A 27,948-nucleotide genomic window follows, 5' to 3' on the forward strand; every position below is an offset into this window, starting at 1 on the left:
ATTAAATTCTGCACACCATTACACAAAATGTAACTCAACATAGATCAGACTTTAATATAGGACCTAAAAATATAAAACTATTAGAAGAAAATGTAGGTGAGGGCTGGGGTTGTAGCTCAGTGGTACAGCATTTGCCACCAATGTTCAAGGCACTGGGTTCGATCCTTAGCACCACAAAAAAATAAATAAAGGTAAGAAAATGTAGGTGAAATCCTTGTGACCTTAGATTTGACAATGATTTCTTACGTATGGCACCAAAAGTACAAGCAACCAAAGGGAAAAATATATAAATTGTACTTCATCAAAGTGAAAAACTTTGGTTTCAAAGGATAGTATTAGGAAAGTGAAAAGACTACTCATTGAATGGTGAAAATATTTGCATATCATACATCTGATTAAGGTGTAATATCAAAAATATCTAAAAAGAGCAAATAATATAAAAAGAATATATAAAGAACTTTCACAAGTCAATCTTAAAAGACAAATAATCCAGTTAAAAGATAAACAAAGAATTTGAATACACATTTCTCCAAAGAAGATATACAAATGGCCAATTTATATATGAAAAGACATTTAATACCATTAATCAGATAAATGCAAATTCAAACCACTACAAGAAGCCACTTCATCCCCTCTAGGTTAGCTAAAATAAAAATGATCTCAATGATTATTAGTGGAGATGTAGAGAAACTGAAACCTTCATGTACTGCTAGTGGGAATGTAAAATGGTGCAGCTGCTTTGCAAAACAGTTGGGGACTCCTGACAATTAAACAAAGCAATACCATTTGACCTAGCAACTCTACTATTAAAGTATATGTCTAAGAGAAATGAAAACATATGCCCACATAAAGATTTATATATGAATGTCTATACTAGCATTATTCATAATGGTCAAAAATGTCCATCAAGAGATGAATGGAGGGGGTAGGAATGATAGTAGAGTGAAACAGACATTATTACCTCATGTACACATATGACTGCATGACCAATGTGATCCTACAATATGTACAATCAGAAAAATGAAAGATTACACTCCATTTATGTATGATCTATCAAAATGTATAAATGCATTCTATTGTTGTACAATAAATTAGAACAAATAAAATAAAATAATTTTTTTAAAAAAGAGATAAATGGAGTCTTATTCAGCCAAAAAAGACCTGAAAGTGGAATATATACAGACTCAGGCTGTTTTATTTTGTCCAATGATAAACAATGAGATTTCTTATGCAAAAAGTGAACATTTCAAGAGGTAGTATAGTTGACATGTTCACTTTTTGCATTAAGAAGTTAATGTGTGAGCCGGGAGCAGTGGCACATGCCTGTAATCCCAGCGGCTCAGGAGGCTGAGGCAGTAAGATCACGAGTTCAAAACCAGCCTCAGCAAAAGCGAGACACTAAGCAACTCAGTGAGACTCTGTCTCTAAATAAAATACAAAATAGGGCTGGGGATGTGGCTCAGTGGTCGAGTGTCCCTGAGTTCAATCCCCAGAAACCCCCCCAAAAAGAAATTAATGGACGAACAGTGCATAGGTACATAATAATAAGACAACACAAATAATGAGCCAACACCTTTTTTTTTTTTTTGCTCAGTGATGCTAAAAAGAACATGATTATTGGGCTGGGGAGATAGCTCAGTCGGTAGAGTGCTTGCTTTGTAAGCACAAGGCCCTGGGTTCGATCCCCAGCACCCAAAAAAAAAAAAAAAAAAAAAAAGAACATGATTATTACCCAAACCTGTGGAAGACAGAGAAGGTATTTTCAGAAAAAGATGTGTAGTTTTAAATGCCCTCAGTATGAGAAACAGGAACAAAAAAGAGAAAAGCAAACACTACTTTTCCTAGGTATTGAAAAATGTAACAAGATAAGCCAAAAGAAACTAAGACGAAGAGTATAAAATCTAAAATAAATACAATATTTTTAAATAACTAGGAAAAATAAGCCCTCAAACTCATTATTTGAAAAGACCACTACCAACAACAAAAGACAAATCCCTGCTAAGCTTATTCACAGGAAAAGGATAAATACCAAAGATATATATGAATTTAGGAATGTTATTTGAGCTATTCCAAGCACTAGAATAGAAAAAATGAAGATATAAATCAATCACATACATTTAAGCACACAGTGTTTAAAGAAATATTCAGGTTGGGATGCAGTTCAAGGGTAAGAACACTGGCCTAGCATGTGTGAGGCCCTATATTGAAGGACGGGGAAAAGAAGAAATATTAGCAGTACATACAACCCAGCAATAATCAAGTTATATGAGCAGTAAATTGTACTCAAAGATTGTAAGGTTGTTTTGTGTCAGGAAATCTATTAATATAATCTGTTTGTCCATCATATTAAAGAAGAGAATTCAGATGATGCTAGATGCTGAAAAGTGTAAGTGTGTGTGTGTGTGTGTGTGTGTGTGTGTGTGTTTATTGAACTCGGATGGAACCCAGGGCCTCACACATTTTAGGCAAGCACTCTACCACTGAGCTAGGTCTCCAGTCCTGAAAGTCATTTATAATAAAAGTTATATGGCAAGTGAGAATAGAAGTAACAATGACCATTTACAAAAAACAAACAGCAATTGTTATTTCAAGTGAAATTTGAAGTGAACTATTTCAAGTGAAACCCTGAGGTAGACAGCAATGCTGTCTTCATTGTTATTTAATGTTTCTCACACTTTCTCATAAATTCTATCAGATAAGAATATGAAATAACTGGTTATAAACTTTGGAAAAGATAAAAAATCTGTCTCATTTTACTAACGATACAATTCGATACCTACAAAGATTAGGGTAAAATTATTATGATTAATAAGAGAATTTGGTAATGAGACTAGATTAAGATGAATATGCACAAAGTAATACCTTTTCTCTATTTTAGTAGTCAGCACTTATAAATGAAAATAGGAGATTTTTTTAATAATGGGGGTTGAACCCAGTATTAAAATGGGCTTCACACATCCTAGGCAAGTGCTTTACCTCTGAACTACATACATCCCCATCCCTTTTTAAGACAGGGTCTGGATAAATTGCCTAGGCTGGCCTTGAATTTGCAATCTTCTTGCCTCAGTCTCCTGAGGAGCTGGAATTATAAGAGAAAGTCATTTTATTAATAATAGCAACACATTTATAACATGCATAGGGATAATGTAATAACAAAATTACTTAAATATATTATATTAATTAAATTAATGTATAAATGTAATGAAATTTCAGTTAGGATCACAACAGGCTTGGCTCTTTTTAATCAGATAAATATGTTAATTTTTGTACTAGGGATAGAACCCAGGAGTGCTCTACCACTGAGGTACATACCCAGACCTTTCTATTTTTATTTTGAGACAGGGTCTCACTAAATTGCTGAGACTGATCTTGAACTTACAATCCTCCTTCCTCAGCCTCCCTAATCTCTGTTACTACAGGTGTGTGCCACTGGACTGTTTAAGCAATCCACACTGTTCTTTTTATACTTTTCTTAGTTATTCTTGGGCATTTTATTTTTCCACATAAAAGCTTTAAGATATTAAACAGGTGTGGTGGTGCATGACTGTAAATCCCAGCAACTTGGGAGGCTGTGGCAGGAGGATCACAAGTACAAGGCCAGCCTCAGCAACTTAGTGAGACTCTGTCTCAAAATAAAGATTAAAAAAAGAGTTGAGATGTCACTCAGTGGTAGAACATCCCTGGGTTCAATTCCCAGTACGAAGAATGAATGAATGAATTAATAAAATTAAAAATAAAGGTTGCTTTTACCAGATAACAGGATATATTATAGGCCCACTATAATCACCTCAATATGGTACTGACAAAAGAAGATAATAGGAGGTCAATGAAATGGCAAAATGAATCCAAAACCACAAGTTACTATATGAGAATTTTGTAAGATGAATGTGTTAATTCAAATTAGTGGTAAAGCTGTATTATTTAATAACTGATGCCATCACAATAGGCCATTGATCTGGATAGAAATAAAGCTAGACAGATGCCTCTCTTATTCCCTATAGAAAACATAACTAGCAGATGAACTGTAAAAAGCAAAATAGTAAAATTTTTGCAAGAAAATCTGGGAGAATACATTCACAACCCTGAAGTGTGGAAGACATTTTAAATCAACACTGCCAACTTTGAAGATACAAAAGAAAAGATATAGTTGACTATAAAAATTAAAGTTATTTTTGGCAAAAATCATACAAAAGGGCAATAGACAAATAGTAGATCTTGGGAAATTGCAATAATCATGAAGAAGAATTGAAACTTGAAAAGGATTTTGTGATTAATTAATTAAAAGATTAATTAAAAGATGAAATTAAAGATTAATTAAAAGATGAAAGAGCCCAGAGAAAAATGGGCAAAGCATATGAATAGTCAAGTTCCATTTCAGAAGATGCTTAAGCTCATTAGAAATAAAAATAATGCAATTAAAGTAATGATGCAGCAGCACTCTATACATATCAGGTGGTAGTGAGTGGGAAGGTGATAATGCCACTTTTGTAAAACAAATAATGACAAAGAAAACCCTTGTGGGTGTGCGTGTATTATCATCCTGGGTTGCCTGGTTGGGATGGGCAAGAAGGGGGTTGTAGGAAGAGAATGGGGGAAATCAAACAAAGATGATAATGTATAATATGACTACATTTAGTATTTACATCAGCATTAAATTATGTATTGTGTCTAAATCCTTGGAATACTCTTTAAAGAAAAAAAATCCAAAGTTTAAAATGAATAATTTCAGCATTCCACTCAATGAAGCAGAAGTAAAACAACAAAATGAAACAAATGAAATTGGAAAAAAGGAATGAGCTAATGAAAGTAAAAGCAGAAACTGATGCAACAGAAAGAAAAAAAGAATTGATAAATTAACCCAAAAGATGGTTCTTGGCAAGACCCAAAAACATCAGGAAACCTCCTGGAAGCATTTTGAAGAGAAAAAGAGAATACACATTACAAGGAAATGAAAAGAAGATATTACAGACACAGGATAGTTCAACAAAAATCAGAGACTGACGGGTGTGGCACACCCCTGTAATCCCAGCTGCCTGGGGGCGGAGGCAAGAGGATCACTAGTTCAAAGCCAGTCTCAGGAACTTAGTGAGGCCCTAAGCAACTCAGCAAGACCCTGTCTTCAAATAAGAATAAAAAGGGCTGGGAATGTAATTCAGTGATATAGTGCCCCTGGGTTTAATCCCCAGTACAAAAAAATAATCACAGAAACTGTAACTCAATGCCAATGCATTATCAAATCTGAAGATAATAGAATGTTTTCTAGAGGAAATAAAACATATATAACCAAAACTGACTGAATAAGAGGTAGAAAAATCTGAATAAAGCAATGACTGTATGTAATACTGAAAAGATTATCTACTCTTCTCAGATGCAGCAGAACCTCCAAAAGAGGAAAAGCTTCTGAAATCATGGGTAATATTATGCAAAAGAAAATCACAAACACACACCAGAGAACTGGAAAGTAAACTCATTTGTCAGATTGATTAGGTCTCATTGTCCTGATTCTCTGCATGAAAGTTTGGGGTATGCCAAGGGAAGTTTGTTTTTTTTTTCCTTTCCTCCTTGCCCATTCACCCTCTACCACACTCTCTAGATTCCAGAGTTGCAGAATGTGACAGGAGATGCAGTGGGTAAAACAGAACAAAATATCAACTAATAGGTCAGATCTCTGAAAAGACATGGCACCTTACCTGGAAATGTCTTTTCAGGGTTTAACTAAGCATCAGAGCCATCCTAATGTGATGTCTGCACCTTTCTCCAACCAAAGTCATATCCCCACAATGCTGTAGGAGTAAAGGATAGCCTTTACCTTGTGTCAACATGCAGCTCACTGAGCAGGTCACTTTTCATATAGTCCCAGGAGAGTTCCACAGCACCTAAGTAGTAGTATCTTCGGGTGGTACTAAAGCTGAATTGCCAAAGGCACAGAAAGAAGCAGGTAGAGAGCTCTACTTGCATTGCTCTTATTGCTAGAAGATGTTCAACTGCAGAAATAAAAGTTTAACTGTTCTCTAAAGTATCTTGAGCTCCCAGGAGAAAGAAGATAAATTTTCTATGATTCTCTGAAAATTCCCAAATGTTTTGAAGAGAAATTTAGGGTACTTCACCTGCTGGATGTGACAGCAGCATTAACTCTAAGCAGTACCAGATAGAATTGTTTCCTTTTTGGCAGTGGGAAGCAGCCACAAGAGGAAGTAGAGAAGGAAAAGGGTGGATGAGTTCATGCTTAACCCATTCACTTCTGAAGGCAGTAGAGGCATGAAATGTCTGATGTAAATTAGAACTTTTTATTCTAATTATACATGACAGCAGAATGCATTTTGACACATTGTACAGAAATGGAGCACAATTTCTCATTCCTCTGGCTGAACATGGTGCAGAGTCCCACCCTTCATGCAATCATACTCATACATAGGGTAAGAATGTCCATATCATTTCACCATCCTTCCCACTCCCACATTCCCTCTCTTCCCCTCACTCCCCTCTGCCCAGTCCAAAGTTTCTCCTTTCTCCCTAGCCCCCTATTATGGATCAGAATCCACATATCAGAGACAACATTCTACATTTGGTTTTTGGGGGGATTGGCTTATTTCACTTAGCATGATATTCTCCAGCTCCATCCATTTACTGGCAAATGCCATAAATCCATTCTTCTTTATAGCTGAATAATATTCCATTGTGTATATGTACCACATTTTCTTTATCCATTCATCTATTGAAGGTCATCTAGGTTGGTTCCATAGTTTATCTATTGTGAATTGAACTGCTATAAACAATGATGTGGCTGTATCTCTGTAGTATGCTGATTTTAAGTCCTTTGGGTATAAACCGAGGAATGGGATAGCTGGGTCAAATGGTGGTCCATTCCAAGTTCTCTGAGGAATCTCCATACTGCTTTCCATAGGGGTTGCACCAATTTGTAGTCCCACCAGCAATGTATGAATGCACCTTTCCCCCTCATCCTCGCCAATACTTATTATTGCTTGTATTCTTGATAATTGCTATTCTGAGTGGAGGGAGGTGAGATCTTGGAGCTTTGATTTTGAGGAAAAGAAGAGGACAGGGAGATCAAGATGAAGAGGTGCTTTAATGTCCTCTCATTTTCCTAGCTTACTCTGACTGTGTTCCTTAGTGGCAGCAACAAGAGAAGTTTCAGGATGTTTAAGGTTCTTAGTCAGCCTTGTGTCTTGTGTAGCTGCCACCATGAGTTTTTTTTTCTGCTTCTGGGAACTGAACCCAGGGAGACTTTACCACTGAGCTACACCACCAGGCCTTTTTGTTTTTAATTTTGAGGCAGTCTTGCTAAATTGCTTAGGGTCTTGCTAAAGTTGCTGAGTCTGGTCTTGAATTTGTGATCCTCTTGCTTCAGCCTCCTGAGCTGATTACAGATGTGCACCATTGTGCATAACCCAAGTGACTTTAAAACTAGGAAGTAGGTCATGTCATTTCTCTACTCAGAATCTTCCAATGGAGGCAGTGAAACTGAGCAGTAAGAGGTTAGGGAACTTGGTTATGGTCAGACAGTTTTTAAGTTGTAGTGTTCAAATACCTCCCTATGTAAAATCCTACAACTTTACCATGGCCTGGAGTATCCCACATGGTCTGTGTGTTCCTTTCATGTACATTTTGGCTCTGAACTTGCTCTTGCCATACTGTCCTCCTTGCTTTTTCTTATACTCATGCCCTATATAATACTATTTCCTTTACATTATACACTTTTTCCTTGTATCTTCACGTAATTTCACTCCCATACCTCCTTTGAGTATTGGGTCCAATGCTGCCTATGATGTTTGAAACACAATTATGTGGCAAGATGTCTACCTTAATTGAATAAGTCTCTCAGCTTCATTTTCCTCAATAGTATTCATGAGTATGTGGCATTTATTTTGTTTATTTTTTGTGGTATTGTTATGTGATGAATTGTAAGGTTGTTTGTTTGGCCCAGGTATAGGATATATCTCCTTACATCAAAATGTAGCTATGCTGAGGTCAAGCAGAGACTCTACTCAGTTTAATGTATATTAGGGGGAGTGAGTGCCTTCCTGAAGGCCTCAAAGTGTGGAAGCCAAGAAAAAGAAATGACCTACTTGAAGAAATGATATCATTCTGTCCAGTTTTGTATGAATGTGAATGCTTATTGAGTAATTGTTGAGATTTTTTTAGCTTGTAAACAAGCAGGAAGAGAAATCTGTTTGATAAACATTTGCTGAGACCTCCTGTGTTCCAGGAACCAGCATGCAGAGATAATAGCTGGCAGTTAGTATCAGGAAACTGATGTAAGTAATTTGTAACACAGCTGCTATTCTTCTGTTCATTTGGGAGGCAGTGAAACTGAGCAGTAAGAGTTTAGGGAACTTGGTTATGGTCAGACAGTTTTTAAGTTGTAGTGTTCAAATACATGTATTTGGGCTCTAGAAGTCGTGCATCTAATTAGTTTGGGGGAAAAAATTTTTGTGGTGCTGGGGATTGAGCCCAGGGTCTTGTGTATGCGAGGCAGGCGCTCTGTGAACTGAGCTATATCCAGTCCTTTGGAAACTTTTGTGCCTCAGAAATGAATGAACCCACTTACTGTAATCTGGGAGTCATGGATGAATGGGAAGGACAGAAAAGTAGACAGGTAGTTACAATATAGGGTGTGACAGGTGTTTAATACGTACTGATTTAACCCTTAGAATAATATTGTTAAACAGGTACAGATGAAGAAACTGTTTGGGTAAGACCAAAACCCATTTGTCCTAAACAGACGTTGTTCAAGGCAGTGGGTGCACAGCAAAGAAAAATATAAACTAAAAGACAATAAGCAGCAGTTATGGCACATGCATATGCTGTGACTGGAATGTTTTAAATGCGTAAATTGTGTTTTCCACCTTAAAACCATTGTGGGCACATCTCAGGAGCTGATATATTGAGGTGACACGTGGTCAGTGTTCACTTGCAGAAACAAGACGAACACGGCTTCAGGTGGAAAAAAAAAATTTTTTTTGGTCCTAGGGATTGAACCTAGAGTGCGTCACCACTGAGGTATATCTCCAGTCCTTTTCTTATAACTGTGCCCAGCTTCAGGTAAAATATTCCTAAGCAGTACAGGGCAGAGTGGTGGTCACCTGAGCGGGGAGGATTTCTGCGCAAGCGCATGTGCGCAAGTCTTTTGGGCGGGGCCCCGGGGCTTGTGACGCGGACCGCGGAGCTCTTGTGACGCAGCTGTTAAGGGGGCGGGCCGGGGTTGGCGCGCCTAGCCCGCCCTCTTCCGCTGGCGCTGTGGGAATGGAAACATCTGCCCCACGTGCCGGAAACTTGCTAACCACGACAACAGCGCGGTACTCCGTGTCCTGCCGCGCCGATCCTCTGCGAGCGGCCTCGCGAGAAGTGCTCGCCGAAATGGCTGCGTCCAGTCAAGGTAAGGGCTGGAGTGTGCGCGAACTGCGCGGTGGGGAGCCGCCTCCCTGGGCTCGAGAAAGGGGAGGGTTCCGCGCCTGCCAGTCCCCGACGAGCTCCCCGGGGGACTTCAGCGGTGAGGGGAAGCAGAAGGCGCCAGGACTCACCCATGGCCCAGTCACTCTAGTCCGGCCAAGGTCACGCGTCAGGCTGGGGCTGAACTGCCCGGGATGTTGTTTTCGTGGCGAGCTCACGCAGCCTTCCGGTGCCGCTCCCAACTGCTGAAGCCTGGAGACATTCCGTCCCTGTTGTCGGAAGCGTTCCATCCCCTCGAGAGTAGCCTTTTTGTCCCTTTGGACGTTCATAGCAAATGCCGGGCAGGCGTCATTCTTATTCGGGACTCCCCATCTGCGTTATTTATGGTTTCTCAAAACAGTACAACACATGGGAGATTACTTTCAGATAGTCTGTTTAGTAAGCTTACTAAATGGAAACTTACCTTAACATAACTCGCAGTAGCTGGGTGCGGTGGCGCACTCCTATAATCCCAGCGACTCAGGAGACTGAGGCAGGGAGGACCGAAAGTTCAAAGCCAGCCTCAGCAACTTAGCGAGGACCTGGCTCAAAATAAAAAAAAGTGTTGGGACGTTATGTCACAATGAAAATACTCATACCTCATCACCTCATTATCTACCATATTTTAGTTATCCATGCCCCTTCAGTAATTTACATCTATTTTATAAGTGCATCTCTTCCCAGTTCTAGTTTCAAAGATGTCACAACTTACTGATACCACCATTACGGTAAACGAGTACACCATGGAAATTGTTATATAAGTCAACTCGTACCCAAACCTAATATTTAAGCATTGATCTACACACCACTAAACTTCGGTGACTCCACGCAGCTAGAATATACGATCTAATCATTATTGTCTCGGAAGACAGACTACAGACGCTCACTTAAAATGCATAGCTTGATCAGGTAAATGTACCTAGAAAATTTTTGTGAAAATTTTAGAGATTGATGCGAATTACAATCGTTATCATGCTGATAATCACATATTAATAAATATAGTGAGTCTGTGAACACTAGCCATGTTTGATGAATGACTAAATGAAATTCAGTAAACCCCACAGCTCTCTGATTTAATCCCCCTTTAAACTAGAACCAATTATTGAGCTTAGGAGCCTCATAAAAATATATTTTAGGAAAAATCTCAAAACATTCTTGTTTTCGGTGGTGGTTTCTTCTTCAACAGCAATGTTTTTTTGTAATGTTACACAAAATAATTTAATTACTTTTAACATCTTACAGAATCCACTTCGTCAATCATCCGATTGCATTTCTGCTAAATTGTGATCTATAGTCTATCATGAATTAATTCATTTTTTTCCAGTACTGAAAATTAAACCAAGGGGCACCCTACCACTGACCAACATTGCCACCCCTTTTATTTTTTATTTTCAGACAGGTCTCCCTAACTTGCTGAAGCTGGCTAGTACCTCTAACACCATTTGTTCAGAAAACTTGCTCTGTCCCATTGAATTACTTTGGTTCCTTGTTATTAAAAATCATATGACAGTATGTGTGGATCTATTTCTGGACTTGGTGTTCTCTTTCACTGGTATATTTATGTATCCTTACATCAGTTTAACAGGGTGTTGAATACTATAGCTTCATAAATCTTGAAATTAGGTAGTCGTACATTGTACTACACCCTTATAATGTATTGAAATTCTTTAAATTTTCTTCTTTTCAGTGCTCTGTGTTGCCACAGGCCACTAATCCCAGCTACTCAAGAATTGTGGCAGGAGGATCACAAGCCTTAGCAACTTAGTGAGATCCTGTCTCAAAAATAAAAACAACTACAGATATAGGAATATAATTCACTGGTATAGCTCTGCTAGGTTCAATCTCCAGTACCAAAACAAAAACAACAGCAAAAAAACCTTTCTTTTTCCTCTTTAAGATTATCGTGGCCATCTGTGGCAGATTTTATTTTACCAAATGATCTTAGCAATATCTCTTCCCCCAGGGCTATTTTCCCACTCTCATTAAGAGGTGAGGGGCTCTACTTCCTCTGAATCTCAGTGGGAGCTTGTGGCTAACAGAATTCCATAGGAGTAACAGGGCATGGCTTCTGAAGATTAAGACTTGAATGGTGATATAGTGGCTGCCTCGTCTTTCTTCTTTCCTTCACTTGAGACAGTCGTGTCTTGAACCTAACTACCATGCTGTAAGGAAGTCCAGTCCAATCCATAGAAAGACACCTGTGTGTGAGTATAGTTTTCATATGATTCTAGTCTCTGCTCTGGAAGTGTCCTAGCTAAAATACCAGACATCACAAAACAGACACAATCTTCATGGCATGGCTGGAAGCCTGACCTACAGAATCTGAGAGCATAATAAATGCTTATAGTTCTGTGGGTGCTTTTTTTCTGGTAACAGGACTTGACCTCAAGAGTGTTCAACCACTGAGCCACATCCCCAGATTTTTCATTTTTTTTTTTTTAATTTGAAGACAGGGTCTCTCTAAATTGCTTAGGGCCTCACTAAGTTGCGGAGACTAGCTTTGAATTTGCAGTCTTCCTGTCTCAGCCTCACAAACTGCTGACATTACAGGCATGTGCCACCATGCCCAGTTTGTGGTGATTTATTGTATAGCTATAGTGACCAGAACACTGTCATATGAATTTTTGAACCAGCTTGTCAATTACAAAAACAAAACAGAAAATTCTTAAATCTAGTTAAAAATTGTAGTGATTCACTATAAAATAGATATTTTCTTATTTGTATCTTAATTCTTCTAGGTAGCTTTGAAGGAAATTTTGAGTCACTGGACCTTGCAGAATTTGCTAAAAAGCAACCATGGTGGCGCAAATTGTTCGGGCAGGAATCTGGGCCTTCAGCTGAAAAGTATAGTGTGGCAACCCAGCTATTAATTGGAGGTGTCACTGGATGGTAAGTGATGTGAAAGATGTCCAGTGTCTTTTGTGCATGATTTAGTATTGCAGTTATAGGAATCATCTCCTTTAGTTAATGAAAATACACTTGACTTTGGCAGAATTGTTCAGGCTGATTTCCAAAAGTGGTTGTAAGATTTTATACTCTCAACAACAAGGACTTAGTTCAATACAAAGTAGCAGATATGTAGAGTGAAAAAATTAAAATGCAATATGACTATAGGTAATAAGACTATTGTATTCAGAGAATTGGTCTATTAATGTGAGCATTTATCTAAACATCATGTTAAAGTACTGCTTAATGGTTATATGTAGTATTTACTACTTGCCAGGGACTGTTTGAAGTACAGAAACTGAGGATCAGAAACATTAATTTGCCCAAGGCCACATTAGCTATTAAGTGATAGAATAAGGAGCTAAACATTTATTAGCTGTCAGATAATGACTTAATGTGACACAAATTATGTTTTCATTTGTCATACGTAAATTATGTTCTTTTTAGTTATATATGACAATAGAATCCATTATGTTATAATTATACAAGCATGGAATATATCTTATTCTAGTTAGGACCCCATTCTTTCTTTAAAATATTTTTTTAGTTGTCGATGGACCTTTATTTTATTTATTAATATGTGGTGCTGAGAATTGAACCCAGTGCTTCACACGTGCTAGGCAAGCACTCTACCACTAAGCCACAACCCCAGACCATAGGAACCCATTCTTAAGGATGTAAATGATGGTTGGATTCACTAGGTTGTATTACTATAAGTACATATGAAAATTATTTCAGATTCCTCCCACTATCTTATTTTTTCCTATTCCCCCCTTCCCTATGAATAGGAAATTTGGTAAGTGAATATTGAATCCTTCTATCTCAGAAACTCTTTACATTTTAAAAATCTTATTACACAATATAACACAAATATAGAACAGTGTACATGGTAAGAGTACATTTTCACAAATAGGGAGTCATCTTCTATGAAGGATTAATTCCAGGATCTTCTTGGATCAAAGACTGTTCATCCTCCTGTATATTTTAAATAATTTCTAAATTACTTATAATACCTGATATAATACACATGCTATGTAAATAGTTCTTATTCTGTATTGTCTAGGGAATAATGACAAGGAAAGGAGTCTATACATAACTCAATACAGATTTTTTTTTCAAATGTTTTCAATCCCTCAGTGGAGAACTCTTAGATACAGAGGGCTAAGTGTACCAAAGCTACTTTCTTATGTTTCAGTTTTTGTTTTTCTTTATAAGTATATTACAGAAAATTACTATATTTTCCTTTATTATTATTATTTACGATCTATTTATTTTTGACACATATTAATTGTGCATTTTTATGGGGTACAATGTGACATTCCAACACATACATGCAATGTGTAATGATTAGATCATAGCAAGAGACATTTCTGCTGCCTCAGACATTTATCATTTCTTTGTGTTGGGAACAAATTCCTCTCTAATAGCAAAAGAAGAAAAATGAAATGGTAAACTATGTAACAACCACTCAGGTTTAAAAAATTGTGACTAGGATACAAACATTAAAAATTGCTGAGTAGTTATTTCCTTTTTTTAAATTTGGGAATGTTTTATATTTTCAAAGTATTTAGGAATGTTTTAATTAGAAAGATAAAAGCAATGGGATTTCTGTCAAGTTCAAAACAAATATGGACCACTTCAAAATTTGCATGTCATCCCTGCACAGGGGCATGCTAACCTATCATTCTGGTTTTAGTATATGTGATGCCAAAGTGAATACTTCTGTAGTTTTAAAAACAGGTTCTGTTACTGTAGTTTACCAGGTTTTGGAATATATATTTATTTGAGGTGCTAGAGATAGAACCCAGGTCCTCACACATGCTAGGCAACAGTACCTCTGAGCTGTATCCTTGGGACTTTAAGTAAGTGTAATCAGTACGTATTTTTTGATTCTTGTTTTTTTGTTCAGTCTGTGTTTTGTGTATTCAACTGTGCTGTGTGTAGTTGTAGTTTTCTTCATTTTCATTTGTATTTATAGTTCCATTGTGTGAACATCCCATAGCATATTTATCCAGTCCATGACTGATATTGGACTTGTTTTGACTATTTCAAGCAATGCTGATATGAACACTTTTAAACAAACTTCCCAGTGTGTGTGTGCATACATTTCTGTTGAGTCTGTACATAGGAATGGCTAATTCAGGGGCTGGGGAGATAGCTCAGTTGGTAGAGTGCTTGCCTTGTAAGCACAAGGCCCTAGGTTCGATCCCCAGCACCCCCCCCCAGGAAAAAAAAAAGGAATGGCTAGTTCATAGGGTGTAAGTATTTTCATCTTCACTAGGTAATGTCAGGTATTATCAATCTTTACTCTTAATGATTATGTGGTTTTTATATCTTGTCTATCCCATGTTCGAGAACTCCTGTTTTTCTCATGTAGAGTTATAATACACCTGGAATTGTTTTTGTTTTTAGTGTATGGTGGAGTCTTCTTTCAATTTTTTTCCTATGCAGGATACCCAATTGTCCCAACTTATTTTATTGCAAAAGCTATCCTTGCCAGGCGTGGTGTCGCACACCTGCAATCCCAGTTTGTAATCCCACTGGCTTGGGAGGCTGAGGCAGGAGGATCACGAGTTCAAAGCCAGCCTCGGCAATTTAGCAAGGCCCTAACCAACCCAATGAGACCCTGTTCTAAATAAAATACAAAAGAGGCCTGGGCATGTGGCTCAGTGATGGAGTGTCCCTGAGTTCAATCCCCAATACCAAAAAAAAAATAAAAGCTGTTTTTTCCCCACTACTTTATGTGTGTGCTTACACATATCTGCCATCTCCTTCAGGAACTTCTTGGCTATTTTATTTATTATCTTTTAACAATTTTATATATAAATCGGTGCATCAAGCTGAGCATGGTGGTGCATGCCTGTAATCCCAGCAACTCTGGAGACTGAGACAGGAGGATGGCAAGTTTGAGGCCAGCCTGGACAACTTAATAAAGACCCTGTCTCTAAATTAAAAAATGTCTGAGGATGTGGCTCAGTTGTAAAGCTCCTGAGTTCAATCCTCAGTACTGCAAAAGAAAAAAAGGGCATGTCATTAACTGCCCATATTTAAAGTATAAAATCTGAAAGGGTCGACATATGTATGTATATACACATAAAACCATCAACATAACCAAGATAATGCACGTACCCTTCACTCCAAAAGTTTCTTTCTACCTCTTTATAATCCTATCATCTTCACTTTCATGCCCCTAAACCACTGACTTGCTTTCTGTGCTATAGATTATTTTGCATTTTCCAGAATATTTTATAGGTACACATTCTTTTTTTGTATGTCTTTATTCATTCAAGATAATAATTTTGAGATTCATAATTTCTTTTTATGTATCAGTTTATTCCTTCTGATTGCTGAGTAGTATTCCCTTGTATGGATTTACTGCAATGTATTCAACTTTGATGGACATTTGGATTGTTTTCACTTGTTGGCTATTACAAATAAAGATGCTATGCACATTTGTGTGCAAGTCTTTGTAAAAACATGTACTTTCATTTCTATTGGGTAAATGCTTAGGAATATTATGGCTGGGTCATATAGTAAGGGATTTTTTTTTGTGTGGTGCTGGGGATTGAACCCAGGGCCTCGTGCTTGCGAGGCAGCCACTCTACCAACTGAGCCATATCCCCAGCCCGAGAATGTTTTAACATTTCAAGTACCTACCATTTTATTAAGTGCCTATGCCATCTTATATAAGCAACCTCATTAATATTTTTCATCTCATATATCATTTAATATTGTTTTTTCTTATCACAACCATCTTTGTGGGTGTGAAGTGATATCTCATTGTGGTTTTAATTTGTACTTCTCTAATGAATAATGTTGAACATTTTCATGGACTTATTTGAAATTACTATTCATATGTCTTTGATGACTTGTCTGTTCTAATCTTTTCCCCATATTTTTGTTGCATTGTTGATTTTCTTTCATTCCTGAGTAGTGAGAGGTTTTTTTTTTTTTTTTTGTGGTGCTGGGGATTGAACCCAGGGCCTTGTGCTTGCAAAGCAAGCACTCTACCAACTGAGCTATGTCCCCAGCCCGAGAGTTTTTTATATCTTCTAGAGGTGAGTCTTATATATATAATTTGTAAATATGACATGTCATCTATGTGATAGCTACTATGCAGGTTTTCATTACTCTAACAGTGTCTTTCAAAAAGCAGGATTTTTTAATTTATTCTTTTTAAATTGTACCAGAGATTGAACTCGGGGGCATTCAACCACCGAGCCACATCCGTAGACCTTTTTATTTTTTTATTTTGAGATAAGATCTTCCTAAATTGCTTAGGACCTCACTGAAGTGTGGAGACTTGCCATTCCCTTGCCTCAGCCTCCTGAGTGACTGGGATTACGTGCAAGTACTACCTCGCCAGACAAAAGCAGAGGTTCTTAATCTTGAAGTGCAGCTCTTTCTTTTATACCTCCAGGTTTTGGTGTCATGTGTGAGAATATTTATCTAATCCAGGACTAGGAATATGACTCAGTGGTTAAGAAGCCCCTAGGTTCAATCCCTAGTACCAAACACACAACAAAACCAAACAATGTGATATCCATACATATTAGATCAATAAAAATCCCTAAATATTTCAAAGTATTTTATATTTTTGATGCTGAACTAAATGCCGTTACTTTTACATTTCCCCATTTTTTTTGCTTATGTATATATAATGCAATTGACTTTTGTTTGTTGGTTTTGTATAGTGCAATCTTGTTAAAGTCACATTAGATTGCAGTGTATGGGAGTCCTCATGACCACCCTCATGTGTGATATTTCCCTAGAAGGATTCACAGAACTCAGAGCTGTTCTACTCAGGGTTGATTTTACAACAAAAGGGTACAGATTAGAACTAGCCAAGAGAATAAACACACGAGGCATAGTCAAGGGGAATTCCAGGCATCTAGCTGAGGTTTTCTATATCAATCTAATTTTCTTGCGTTTTTATCTATCAGTCTAAATTTTTTTGGTACTTGGGATTGAACCCAGGGGTGTTCTACCATTGATCTTTATCCCCAGTCCTTTTTATTTTTTATTTTGAGACAGGGTCTCACTAAGTTGACGTAGGTCTAGCTAAGTTGTTGAGCCTGGCCTTGAATTTGCCATCTTCCTGCCCCAGCCTACTGAGTTCCTGGAATTAGAGGTGGATGCCAGGCTTGTGTCTTTATATTTAAAGTAGGCAGTGGCTGGGGCTGGGGCACATGTGAGGCACTGGTTTCTATCCTCAGCACCATATAAAAATAAATAAAATAAAGGCGTTGTGTCCATCTACAACTAAAAAAATTAAATATAAGTAAATAAATGAAGTGGGCAGCGTATAGGTAGGTTTTACCTTTTAAAATCCTATTTTACAATCATTTTCACTTAATTATGATGCTTAGAGTATTTACATTTTTTGTGTTTGGTATGAGGATTGAATCCAGAGGCCTTCCACCACTGACCTATATCACCAGTCTTTTTTATTTATTTATTTATTTATTTATTTTTTATTTCAAAGCAGGTTCTTGCTAAGCTGCTAAGGCCAGTCTTGAACTTGGCAGTACTCCTGCCTCAGCCTTCCCAGTTACTGGGATTACAAGCATGTGCTACATACCCCAGCTTGATATTTATATTTAAGGTTTTTAAAATTTAGTTGACAAGGAAATATTATATATATTTGTGGTGTATCTGTTTTGATGTATGTATATTCTGTGGAATAACTAAATTATACTATGTAACATGCACATACCTCATGTTTTATGGTGAGAATACTTAAAAATCTACTCTCTCAACAGTTTTAAAATATACAATATTTTTATTAGCTGTAATCACCCCAATTGATACATTTATTGACCTCATCCCTCCTCCTGTGTAACTGAAATTTTGTGTCCTTGACCAATATCTTCCCAATTCACCTATCCACCAGCCTCTGTCAACACCATTTAACTTTGTTTCTATAAGAGCAACGTGAGTGACATCATTTGGTACTTGTCTTTGTGTATCTGGCTTATTTAACTTAGAATACCCACCAGGTTCATCTATACTGTTGCATATAACAAGTATTTTCTTTTTAAGGCTGAATAGTATTTCTTTGTGTATACATACTGCATTTTCTTATCTCTTCCATCCATTGATGGACACTTAGGTTATTTTATATCATGGCTATTGTGAATAGTTACAATGAACATGTTGAGTACAAATACCTGATATACTGGTTTCACTTCCTCTTAGGCTTTTTTTTTTCCTTGACATTGGGGATTGAACTCGGGGGCACTCAACCTCTGAGCCACATCCCCAGTCCTATTTTGTATTTTATTTAGAGACATGGTCTCACTGAGTTGCTTAGGGCCTCACTAAGTTGCTGAGGCTGGCTTTGAACTTGTGATCCTCCTGCCTCAGCTTCCTGAGCTGCTGAGATTATAGCTGTGTACCACCACACCTGGCCCTTTTAGGCTATTTTATGACCTGGAAAATGGTCTGTCTTTGGCTCCCAGGCCATATTTTCTAAGTCCTGTTTTAGAAGGACTATATGGCCTGCTATGTTGAGAACAAGTTCTAGAGGGCAAAAGCGGATATAAGGAAACCAACTAAGAAGCTTTAACAAAAGTCTACATCAGAGATCATAGTGCAGACCACAGCAATATCATTTAAAGCTGTGAAAGTAGGTGAGATCATCCAGAAAATGAGGACATAAAGCAGTGCTCAGCATCCCTAATCATTAAGGAAATTCAAATCAAAACTACAAAAAGATACCACCTCATCCCAGTTAGAATGACTGTCATCAAAAAGACAAAGTTACACATGCAACGATGTAGAGAAAGGGATACATAGTCTGTTGGCAAGTGTACAGACATGGAAAACAGTATGGAGATTCCTCAGAAAACTGAAAATGGAACTACAATATGATCAGCTGTACCATTCCTGCGTATATATCCAAAGGACATGAAGTCAGCATACAAAGAGATATCTACATACCCATGTTTATTGTGGTACTATTCACAAAAAACAAGATATGGAAATAGTCCATGTACCCATAAACAGATAAATGGATAAAGAAAAGATGGTGTATATTCACAGTGGTAGATGAATGGTAAAAAAATACATTGTATAAACATGATGGCATATTATTCAACCATAAAAATGAAATCCTGCTATCTACCTGGAACTGGAGGATATTGTGTTAAATAATAAGCCATTCATGGAAAATGATTACACATGTTTTCTCTCATAGGAGGAAACTAAAAACCAAGTAAACAAAAAGAACTGTACAATGGTGACCTGAAAATAGAAGGGGAGTACTAGGGTGTGGAAAGACAGTCAGGGGAAGTGAGGAAAAGGGAAGAGCATGATAAAAGCTTGCTATGTACATGTATGGAAGTACAACATTGAAACCCATTAACTTGTACAATTTACATGTACAAACCATATGCAGGTTACTACAGCATTTATTGCAGTACTATTCAGAATGGCTGGCCAAAATCTCAGCCCCCTTGGAGCATACATCTTAGTGCAAGGTGGAGGCAGGATGATAGACGATAATAAAGAAACAAATAAAATAGTTATATTAAACTGGCTACAGGAGAGGTAGCCATTCAGACAGGGACATTTCACACTTAGCACTTACAAAATGGCATTATATTTTCCCTTCCCTTCCCTACCTTTTTCTATGGTCCTCTTCCTTCTTTTCATACTCTAAAAATGCTACTCACTGTCCAGTTAGTCATTCAGGACAGAAATCTATCCCTTGCACCCTACTGTCACTGTCCCCAAATCCAGTCCAACAGCATTTCTCTTCTGGGTTGCTACTTAGACTGGAGTTTCTGCCTCCATCAGTCAGGGTTTTATTTCCTTATGTCATGCTTCTTTTGGGACTGGCTTTCTATAGTGGGTAGGCAGGAGCTGGATCATCTCAAGGTGAGGAAGATATAACCATGGTCAGAAATTCATATTTGCTTACATCTGACAGTGTGTCTGCTCATCTGATGTTGGTTTGGTTCTTGTAGGTGCACTGGTTTCATCTTCCAGAAAGTTGGAAAATTGGCTGCAACAGCTGTGGGAGGTGGATTTTTTCTTCTTCAGGTCTGTATATATATATATATATGTATATATATATGAAATATTCCTAGATGTTTGGAAATTCTATGTATGCCCATTGAGGAATGTTGTGTAACAATATATTTTACACTCATTTTCATGTAGTATTTAAAATGTTAGTAACTATTTGAGTCAAATTTTATCACTTCCTACTCATGTTTCATTTACTCATAACATGGGGACAGAAGGGCATATTTCTTATAGCTTCCCTAAGAACTGCTAAAATATTAAGAAAATGTGATTTTGAAAATACAACATGTAGCATGAGTACCCTATGATGTAATTTATTCTCATAGAGTACTATATTCAGTTTTAACATTGTGGACATCGAGCTCTCTTAGAACCTATAGTTTTCAGAACCAGTGGATGTGGGTTGTCTCAGTCTTTGGAAATAGGGAATAGTTTCTCTAAAAACAACAAAAAATTACTATTTAATTTCTTAGTTCTGTAGCATTGGTGTTTAAAATTGGCTTCACATCAGAATCATCTGGTAGTTATAAAAAACACTGATGCTTATAAGCACCCCCAAGTCTGATTTCATTGGTGGTAGGCATGGCCTTATATCAGAATATTTAAAACTCCCAAGATCACTCTAACGTACATCTGTGTGTGAGAACCACTGCACTGTAGAAGCCCTAACTTATTGAACTTGCAGGTATCTGAATTCACAGCCCTTTGTTTCTTCCAAGAGTTGGCATCTCTAATTTGGGCAAGGTAAGTTTCTGTACTAGCACCATGATTGCAGTGAGTTTTCCACACAGGTATATTGAAAATTCAGTGTGTGGAAAAAGAAAGTTGGTAACTGACTGGGGCTGGGTTGAGGTATAGTACTGCTATATAACAAATTCCTTCAAACCTAATGGCTTCAGATAACAATCATTTTATTATCTGTCATGGTTAGTGGGAAGTCAGAACTTTGGCAAGTGTAAAGGTGAGTGCTTGTGGTTCAGGGTCTCATATGGTTACAGGCAGATAGTGATTAGAATCAGATAAGTAGGGGGCTGAGGCAGGTCTGGGCTGGCTGAGTCTCTGTCTCTCTTTTTTCATTCTAGCACATCTATGGTTTGGTTTTATTTCTAGATACCTTATAGCTTTAGTCATTCTTGTATATGATACAAATTTTAAAATTGCATGTTCTAACTTTATGTTGAAATGCAGTTGGTACTTTATGTTGTCCTTATAGCCATCCACCTTGCTTATGCCTCTTATTTGATTTGTGTGAGATTCTTTTGAGATTTTATCTATAAAAATATACCATCTGTGAACAATGACATTTTTCCTTGATAATCTTTGTGAATTTAATTTAACTAAGCTATAAATCATTTCACACTTCTTGCAGCTTTCCAGCCAGATTTCAATCAGTATAGAGCAACAATACCCATGAGTGATTAATGTGCCATTTACCAACATATCCAATTCCCTGTTCTACCCTGGTGGACTGGACTCCATTGTTTCTCTTTTGCAGTGAGGATCATGAGACTTTGTCAGTAGAGGTGCTTCTTTTCCCAGTTTTGTTTTTTTCATTCCTTCAGTGCATTCTACCAGTCATGCCAGTTGAGAGCACAGAGACAGCTCATACTCCTGGCTTGGTCTTGTGGGACATTTCACTACATTCATTACTCCTTTTGCACTTTTGTTAAAAAAAAAATTGTATAGTCATCTGTTTCTCTACATTTTATTCTATTCCGTGGATCTGTGTGTCTCTCTCTTCTTCAGTACCACACTATGTCTTGACTGCTGTAACATTATAGCAAATCTTAAAATCAGATAGTATGATTTCTCCAACTCTGCTCTTTTGCAAAATTATTTGGGTGACTCTAGTTCCCTTTCCTTTCCATAGAAATTTTAGAACCTGCTTTATATCTTTAAAAATCTTGCTGACATGTCTCCTACATCAGTTCTGGGTTGTCTTCAATGTATACAGCATGCCTCTCCTATGTATTTGGATTGTCTTTGAGTTCTTTCTTTGTCATTTTTTGGTTTTCAGCATATAGATCCTGTATATTTTGCTGGATTTGTGCCTAGTGTTTAGTAGTTTTGCAGCTACTATACCTCATTTTAAAATTTTCATTTCCAGGGGCTGGGGAGATAGCTCAGTCGGTAGAGTGCTTGCCTTGTAAGCATAAGTCCCTGGGTTTGATCCCCAGCACCCAAAAAAAAAAAAAAAAAATTCATTTCCAGTTGTTCAAATTGCTATAAGAGGGAAATTCATTTGCTTTTGTATGTTGATCTTGTATCCTGTGACCTTGCTAAACTCACTTCTTTAACCTGAGGAATTTTTGGGTTTTGTTGAATTCTTTAGGTTTTTTTGTTGAATTCTTTGAGATCCCCTGTGTTAACAAAGATATCTCTACACAGGGACATTTTGGCTTCTTCCTTTCCAATCTGGATGCCTTACTACTTTTTCTCATCTATTGCACTATGACTTTACTTCTGGCATGATGCTGAATAGACATGGAGAGGGTGGACTCTGCCTTGTCCTAGCACTCATTCTTCATAATTTTTATGATATTAGCTGTAGGGTTTTTCGTAGATGTTTTTTATCCAGTTGAAGAAATCTCCCTCCATTCCTAATTCACTGAGAGTTTTATCATCAATGTGTATTAAATTTTGAATTTTGTCAGATGTTTTCATGTCCTTCTTTGAGGAGAGGCCAGATGGGACTGCAGGCAAAACAGGAAACACACAACCAATTTGGTGGTGCTTTAAATTCTGATCTCCAATCTGCCTGTTGCTCTTTTCTTGTTAGAGTCCTCAAATAGCTGTTCTATGTATTCCGTTGGTGTAATAACAGGATTCTGTGGGAGGAACTGGGTGAAATGAACTGGAGCCTTCATTTAGCATATAGTTTTTTATATTAAACTCTGTTGCTACTATAAGTAGCTTTATTCTGTTTAGTACTAAGTAATATTGTTGTATAAACATGGCATAATTTGTTTATCCATTCACCTACTGATAGACTTGTGAGTTATTTCCATTTACTGCCTATATCAAGTAAAGCTCCCATGATATAAATAACAACACATGGAGATGAAGTTTTGGTAGATAATGCCAAATTATTCTCTTAAAAGGCTCCAGCGAACATCCTCAGATCATAATAAGAGTGTCTCTTTTCCCACATCCTCACTAACACAGGATATTTTCGATCTTAATTTTCTCCAATCTGCTAAAAATTGTAAGTAGCTCACCAGGCACAGTGGCACATGCCTGTAATCACAGCAGCTTGGGAGGCTGAGGCAGGAGGATCACAAGTTCAAGGCCAGCCATAGCAACTTAGCAAGACCCTGTCTCAAAATAAAAAATATATATAAAAGGGGCTGAGGATATGACTCAGTGGTTAAGTACCACTGGGTTCAATCCCTGGTAACCCCCCCTGCAGAATTACAGGTTGTTGACTCATTATTTTAATTTTAATCTCCTTTATTACTTGTGAAGTTGAATTTTTTTCCTTTTTGGCCACCTTATTTTGTGAATTTGCTTCTTGCATTTTTCAAGTGGGTTTTTTCCTAACTGACCTTCACAAGAACTTCACTTTTTATAAGTATCAATGTTTTGTTTGTGATAGACAGTGCAAATATTTTCTCCAGCCTCTTTGGGTTATTAATTGGTTGGTGGTGACATTAAATAGGGATGAGAGGAAAATCAGCAGGTGGAAACATTAGAAGGGTGAAGAGTTTTAGTTTTAGATGATGTATCAAAAATTTGGTAAATAGAAATAATATTAATGGGGGATGGCTACAGTCATTCTCTTCATTCCTTGAATGAAACTAATCCTTCAGAAAGCTACATAGTTGAGGGCTGGGGATATAGTTCAGTTGGGCACAAGGCCCTGGGTTCAATCCCCAGCACCACACACACACACACACACCAAAAAAGGACAACTACATAGTTCAATTAATTTTATCCTGTTTACAATTCTTTGATAAAATTGTTTCACTAAATAGGAGTCCAGGAGGAGGGAGGAAGAGAGGTCAAGGGGAGGTACTAGGGTATAAAACTGACTAAATTATATTATATTCTATGCATGTGTGAATATGTAACAATGAATCCCACTTTTATGTATAGCATACCAGTAAAAACTTTAAAAAGACGTTTTCACACACCGCTCAACATTGATTTTCATTTTATCATCTTAGTTTTTAAGCTAACTTAAATCTGTGTAAAGAAGGGACAAGAGTATAAGGAAGAGTTGTCAGCAGTTACTGAGGGTCTGTCAATTTCTAGTACCAAGCATAGGAGTTTTCATATAGAATGGATGCTAAGGAGATGTTGAGTGAATGTCATCATCCCACAAATAACTAGAGCAGTTGTCTCAAAAAATGGGAAGTAATTTATCTTGTCGTTTTGTCATTGTTTAAACTGTAGCTTGCAAACCATACTGGGTACATTAAAGTTGATTGGCAGCGAGTAGAAAAGGACATGAAAAAAGCCAAAGAACAGCTGAAGATTCGTAAAAGCAACCAGATACCAACTGAGGTCAAGAGTAAAGCTGAGGAGGTAAGACTTGTTTTGTTTATGTGCAGTATGCAAAGGATATAGACAATTTTGTATGTGTAAAATGGGGTAGATACATCAATATCTCAGTGATGCACAAGGCTTAAAGATTACAAAGAATTTGGAGTAATGAGACAAGAGCTGTATCATGTAGTTCAGCCATAGTTGGAATATCTTCATTTCAGAGGCATTTTTAAAAGCTACATAATTGAAGTATTTGTTGACCTTTTTCATTGAATGAAAGTACAAAGTGATATAGTTAGTACTTGTAGTTAACTCGCATTTGTAAACGTGGGGGCACCACAGTGGATGTGAACGATGTATTTTCAGTGTGATCATTTTGAGTTATATTTTATCTCCATGCCTGCTTATCTCTGAAACATCCATACTCTGCTTGTTCCACATATAAGTAGTACGTAGGTCTAGCCTGAGGGGTTGGCAGACTTTTTCTGTCTGCCAGTTGGTACATATTTTCAGCTTTGTTGCCCATATGGTCTTTGTCACAACTACTTAACTCCACCACATAGGTTGAAAATAGCCACAGATGATATATAAACAAGGAGGTGTGACTGTGTTGCAGTAAAACTTTATTTTAAAATAGCAGACAGCAGAATAGATTTGAACCATGGGCTGTAGTTTTCTAACCCCTGATCTACTGCAAAAAGCCAGGTTAGGTTATATTGGCCAGCACCGAAGGGACAACTGGTACTTTGACCCAGAGTGGAAGGTGGCAGAGGTGGACATCTACAAGGAATCATAGAGCCTGTGGTCTGATTTAGGAAGCAGGGTGAAGATGATAAGTTCAGTTTTTAGCAACAAGATGACTTCATTGAGAACAGTTTCACTTTGCTGATAGAGTTGAAAGAAAAACTAGCAAGTTGAAGAATGAGTAGAAAGAAAGTAAAAATAGTGAATGAATGCAGTTATTTTGGGAAATTCTATCATTTTTCCTTCTGGCGGTACATAGCCAAGCTAGTGCTTCATTTAGGGAAATGCAGAGGTCCATGAGGAGTTAGGCACACTAGTGGAAATGAGGCAGGAAGACCTAGGCATCATGGCAGCAAGGGGATACCAGATGGTTTGGAAACTGATCCAGAAAGGATGGAATGGCAGAGTGATGGGAAATGCCAGGATGTGAGTCCCTTGTATGGTTGGCAGATGAAGTTACTGTATTGGAGTTCAAGAAACGATTTGTATATCTTAAGGGAAGTGATCAGGAGATTGATAGAGCATAGACAAAGGAGCCATGAAGGGTGCCCAAGTGTATGTTCTGAGCCTCAGATGAACCAGGAGCTTTTGTAGGAAGGTAGATGAGAGGTGGGAATCTGTGGGAGTTTAAGGAAATAAGGACCTCACTTGTTAATCAACAGTAATAGAAATGATTCCTAATATTAACACTGTTAGCAGCTAACTCACTCATCATGCTAAATCTTTTATTCCCAGGTTGTGTCATTTGTGAAGAAGAATGTTCTAGTGACTGGAGGATTTTTTGGAGGCTTTCTGCTTGGCATGGCATCCTAAGAAGGACAACTTCACTTCCATTGTTCTGATTTTTTCCAGTCAGCAGCCTCTACACTCCGTCATAGGACATCAAGTCTCTCCTCTTCTCCCATTGCCTTCCTCCCTGTTGTGGCAAATCTAAATGGCTTCTATAGGCATCTGTTGGTACAAGTTAATACAGGTCCTGCCTGCTGTGAGCTTGATGGTGATGGAAGAGACATTAGACATTAGCTCTCCTCCCAGTACACTCCCCACTTGGTCAATCTGTAGGTCAGCAGAAATATCCTTTTCCTCATAAAATACTTACCAGAACACACTGCAAGATCATTCACCATGAATGGATCCTCAAAGGTTGTCCCACACTTGATTTGGAAAAGGAGCAGATAGTTACCTTATGTGCTGCATGGGAAGAACTGAATACATTTGCCTTTAAGCATGAAAGATTTTGGTATCTTGGTGTGTATTTTCTTTCTACTTGGAGGGTTTTAGATTATGGAAGGAGAAGCTATTTAAACCTGTTATAATTATCCTGACAAAAAATGACAGTCTAAAAATGATAACGGACAAAAATCTGAATATGAAATGAACATATGCTAAAGGTATATGCTGTGCTGAATATATTATATTTGGTAGGAAGGTCTTTAGGGAAACCAACTGCTAGAAATACATTGTTGGATGGGCAGAGAAATCACATAGGAACATTAAGATACTGTTCAGGAATGTTTTCCACCATATCACATAATGCATCACATGGCTGTTTTCAAAGGTTTTATTTATGGCAAAACAAATAATTTAGGTGGGAGAGGGAAGAAGCTCTTGGATTTTTACTTCATAGAAAAGGCTTTGTGCTTTGAAATGTGAAGTATTCATGTGTCACAGCATCAGGGGCAGCCATAGCTCCTTTGTGCCAATTCTATTTCTTTATCCAGTTAGTATGAAATACAACAGTTTAAACCACAATTTTAAAGAAACAGTATTCCAGACACTCAGAATTAAGAAAGATAATGATAGCACATGTGAAATAATGTGTCATCAAGTGAAATCTGCATCACTTGATGACCGCCCCACTCTGAGAATTATTCTTTAAAAATTTACACACGCTTAACACATTTTGTTCTAACTCCAACTAGAATATCAACTTTGGAGGGCCAGGCTTCTGTTGTCTTCATCTTTATGTTGCAGGGCCTAGCACTTAAGTTCTGAGTATTTGCTGAATATATGAATAGTCACCTTGCAGAACAAAAACTTACCATTAAAGGTTAGTTTTACTCAGAGGTAAACCTTAAAACTTGCAGCCAATCCCATGTTAAATATGTTTCTAAGATCATACTTTAAAAATGTTTGTCTTTTAAACTATCTTGAGAATGATGCATTAAATCTGAAAATTGAAACTACCAATGGATGTGTAGAATTTTATAGAATTCATCTACTTGTATTTTCCTCATTATAGTATAGTAATATTTAAGGCAACAAAGTTATTTTGCTTGCACTATGTAT

At 37.4% G+C, this 27,948-nt stretch overlaps 2 protein-coding genes across 4 annotated transcripts in view; one reads left to right on the top strand and one right to left on the bottom strand.

Annotated features, from left to right (window-relative positions):
- F8 (coagulation factor VIII) overlaps nt 1–6,115 on the bottom strand; it is a 103,748-nt gene extending 97,633 nt beyond the window's left edge. For 2 of the 3 annotated variants that reach the window (XR_007106340.1, XM_047535390.1), the window contains exon 1: nt 5,810–6,115. Coding sequence is in view for 2 of the 3 variants with exons in the window: in XM_047535390.1 (XP_047391346.1) it covers nt 5,810–5,958 (149 nt within the window). In the remaining variant the exon portion in view is untranslated. The remainder of the gene's footprint in view (nt 1–5,809) is intronic. The other variant, XM_047535389.1, reaches the window with a different exon arrangement.
- Nucleotides 6,116–9,230: 3,115 nt separating this feature from the next.
- Nucleotides 9,231–27,845, top strand: Fundc2 (FUN14 domain containing 2). The gene is made up of 5 exons (XM_047537005.1): nt 9,231–9,397; nt 12,189–12,339; nt 20,367–20,442; nt 24,823–24,954; nt 26,395–27,845. Exons 1-5 carry the CDS (start codon nt 9,265–9,267, stop codon nt 26,470–26,472), a joined length of 570 nt encoding a protein of 189 aa, XP_047392961.1. The 5' UTR covers nt 9,231–9,264; the 3' UTR covers nt 26,473–27,845.
- Nucleotides 27,846–27,948: the final 103 nt, after the last annotated feature.

Source organism: Sciurus carolinensis, chromosome X (assembly GCF_902686445.1).
Source record: "Sciurus carolinensis chromosome X, mSciCar1.2, whole genome shotgun sequence".
NCBI lineage: Eukaryota > Metazoa > Chordata > Mammalia > Rodentia > Sciuridae > Sciurus > Sciurus carolinensis.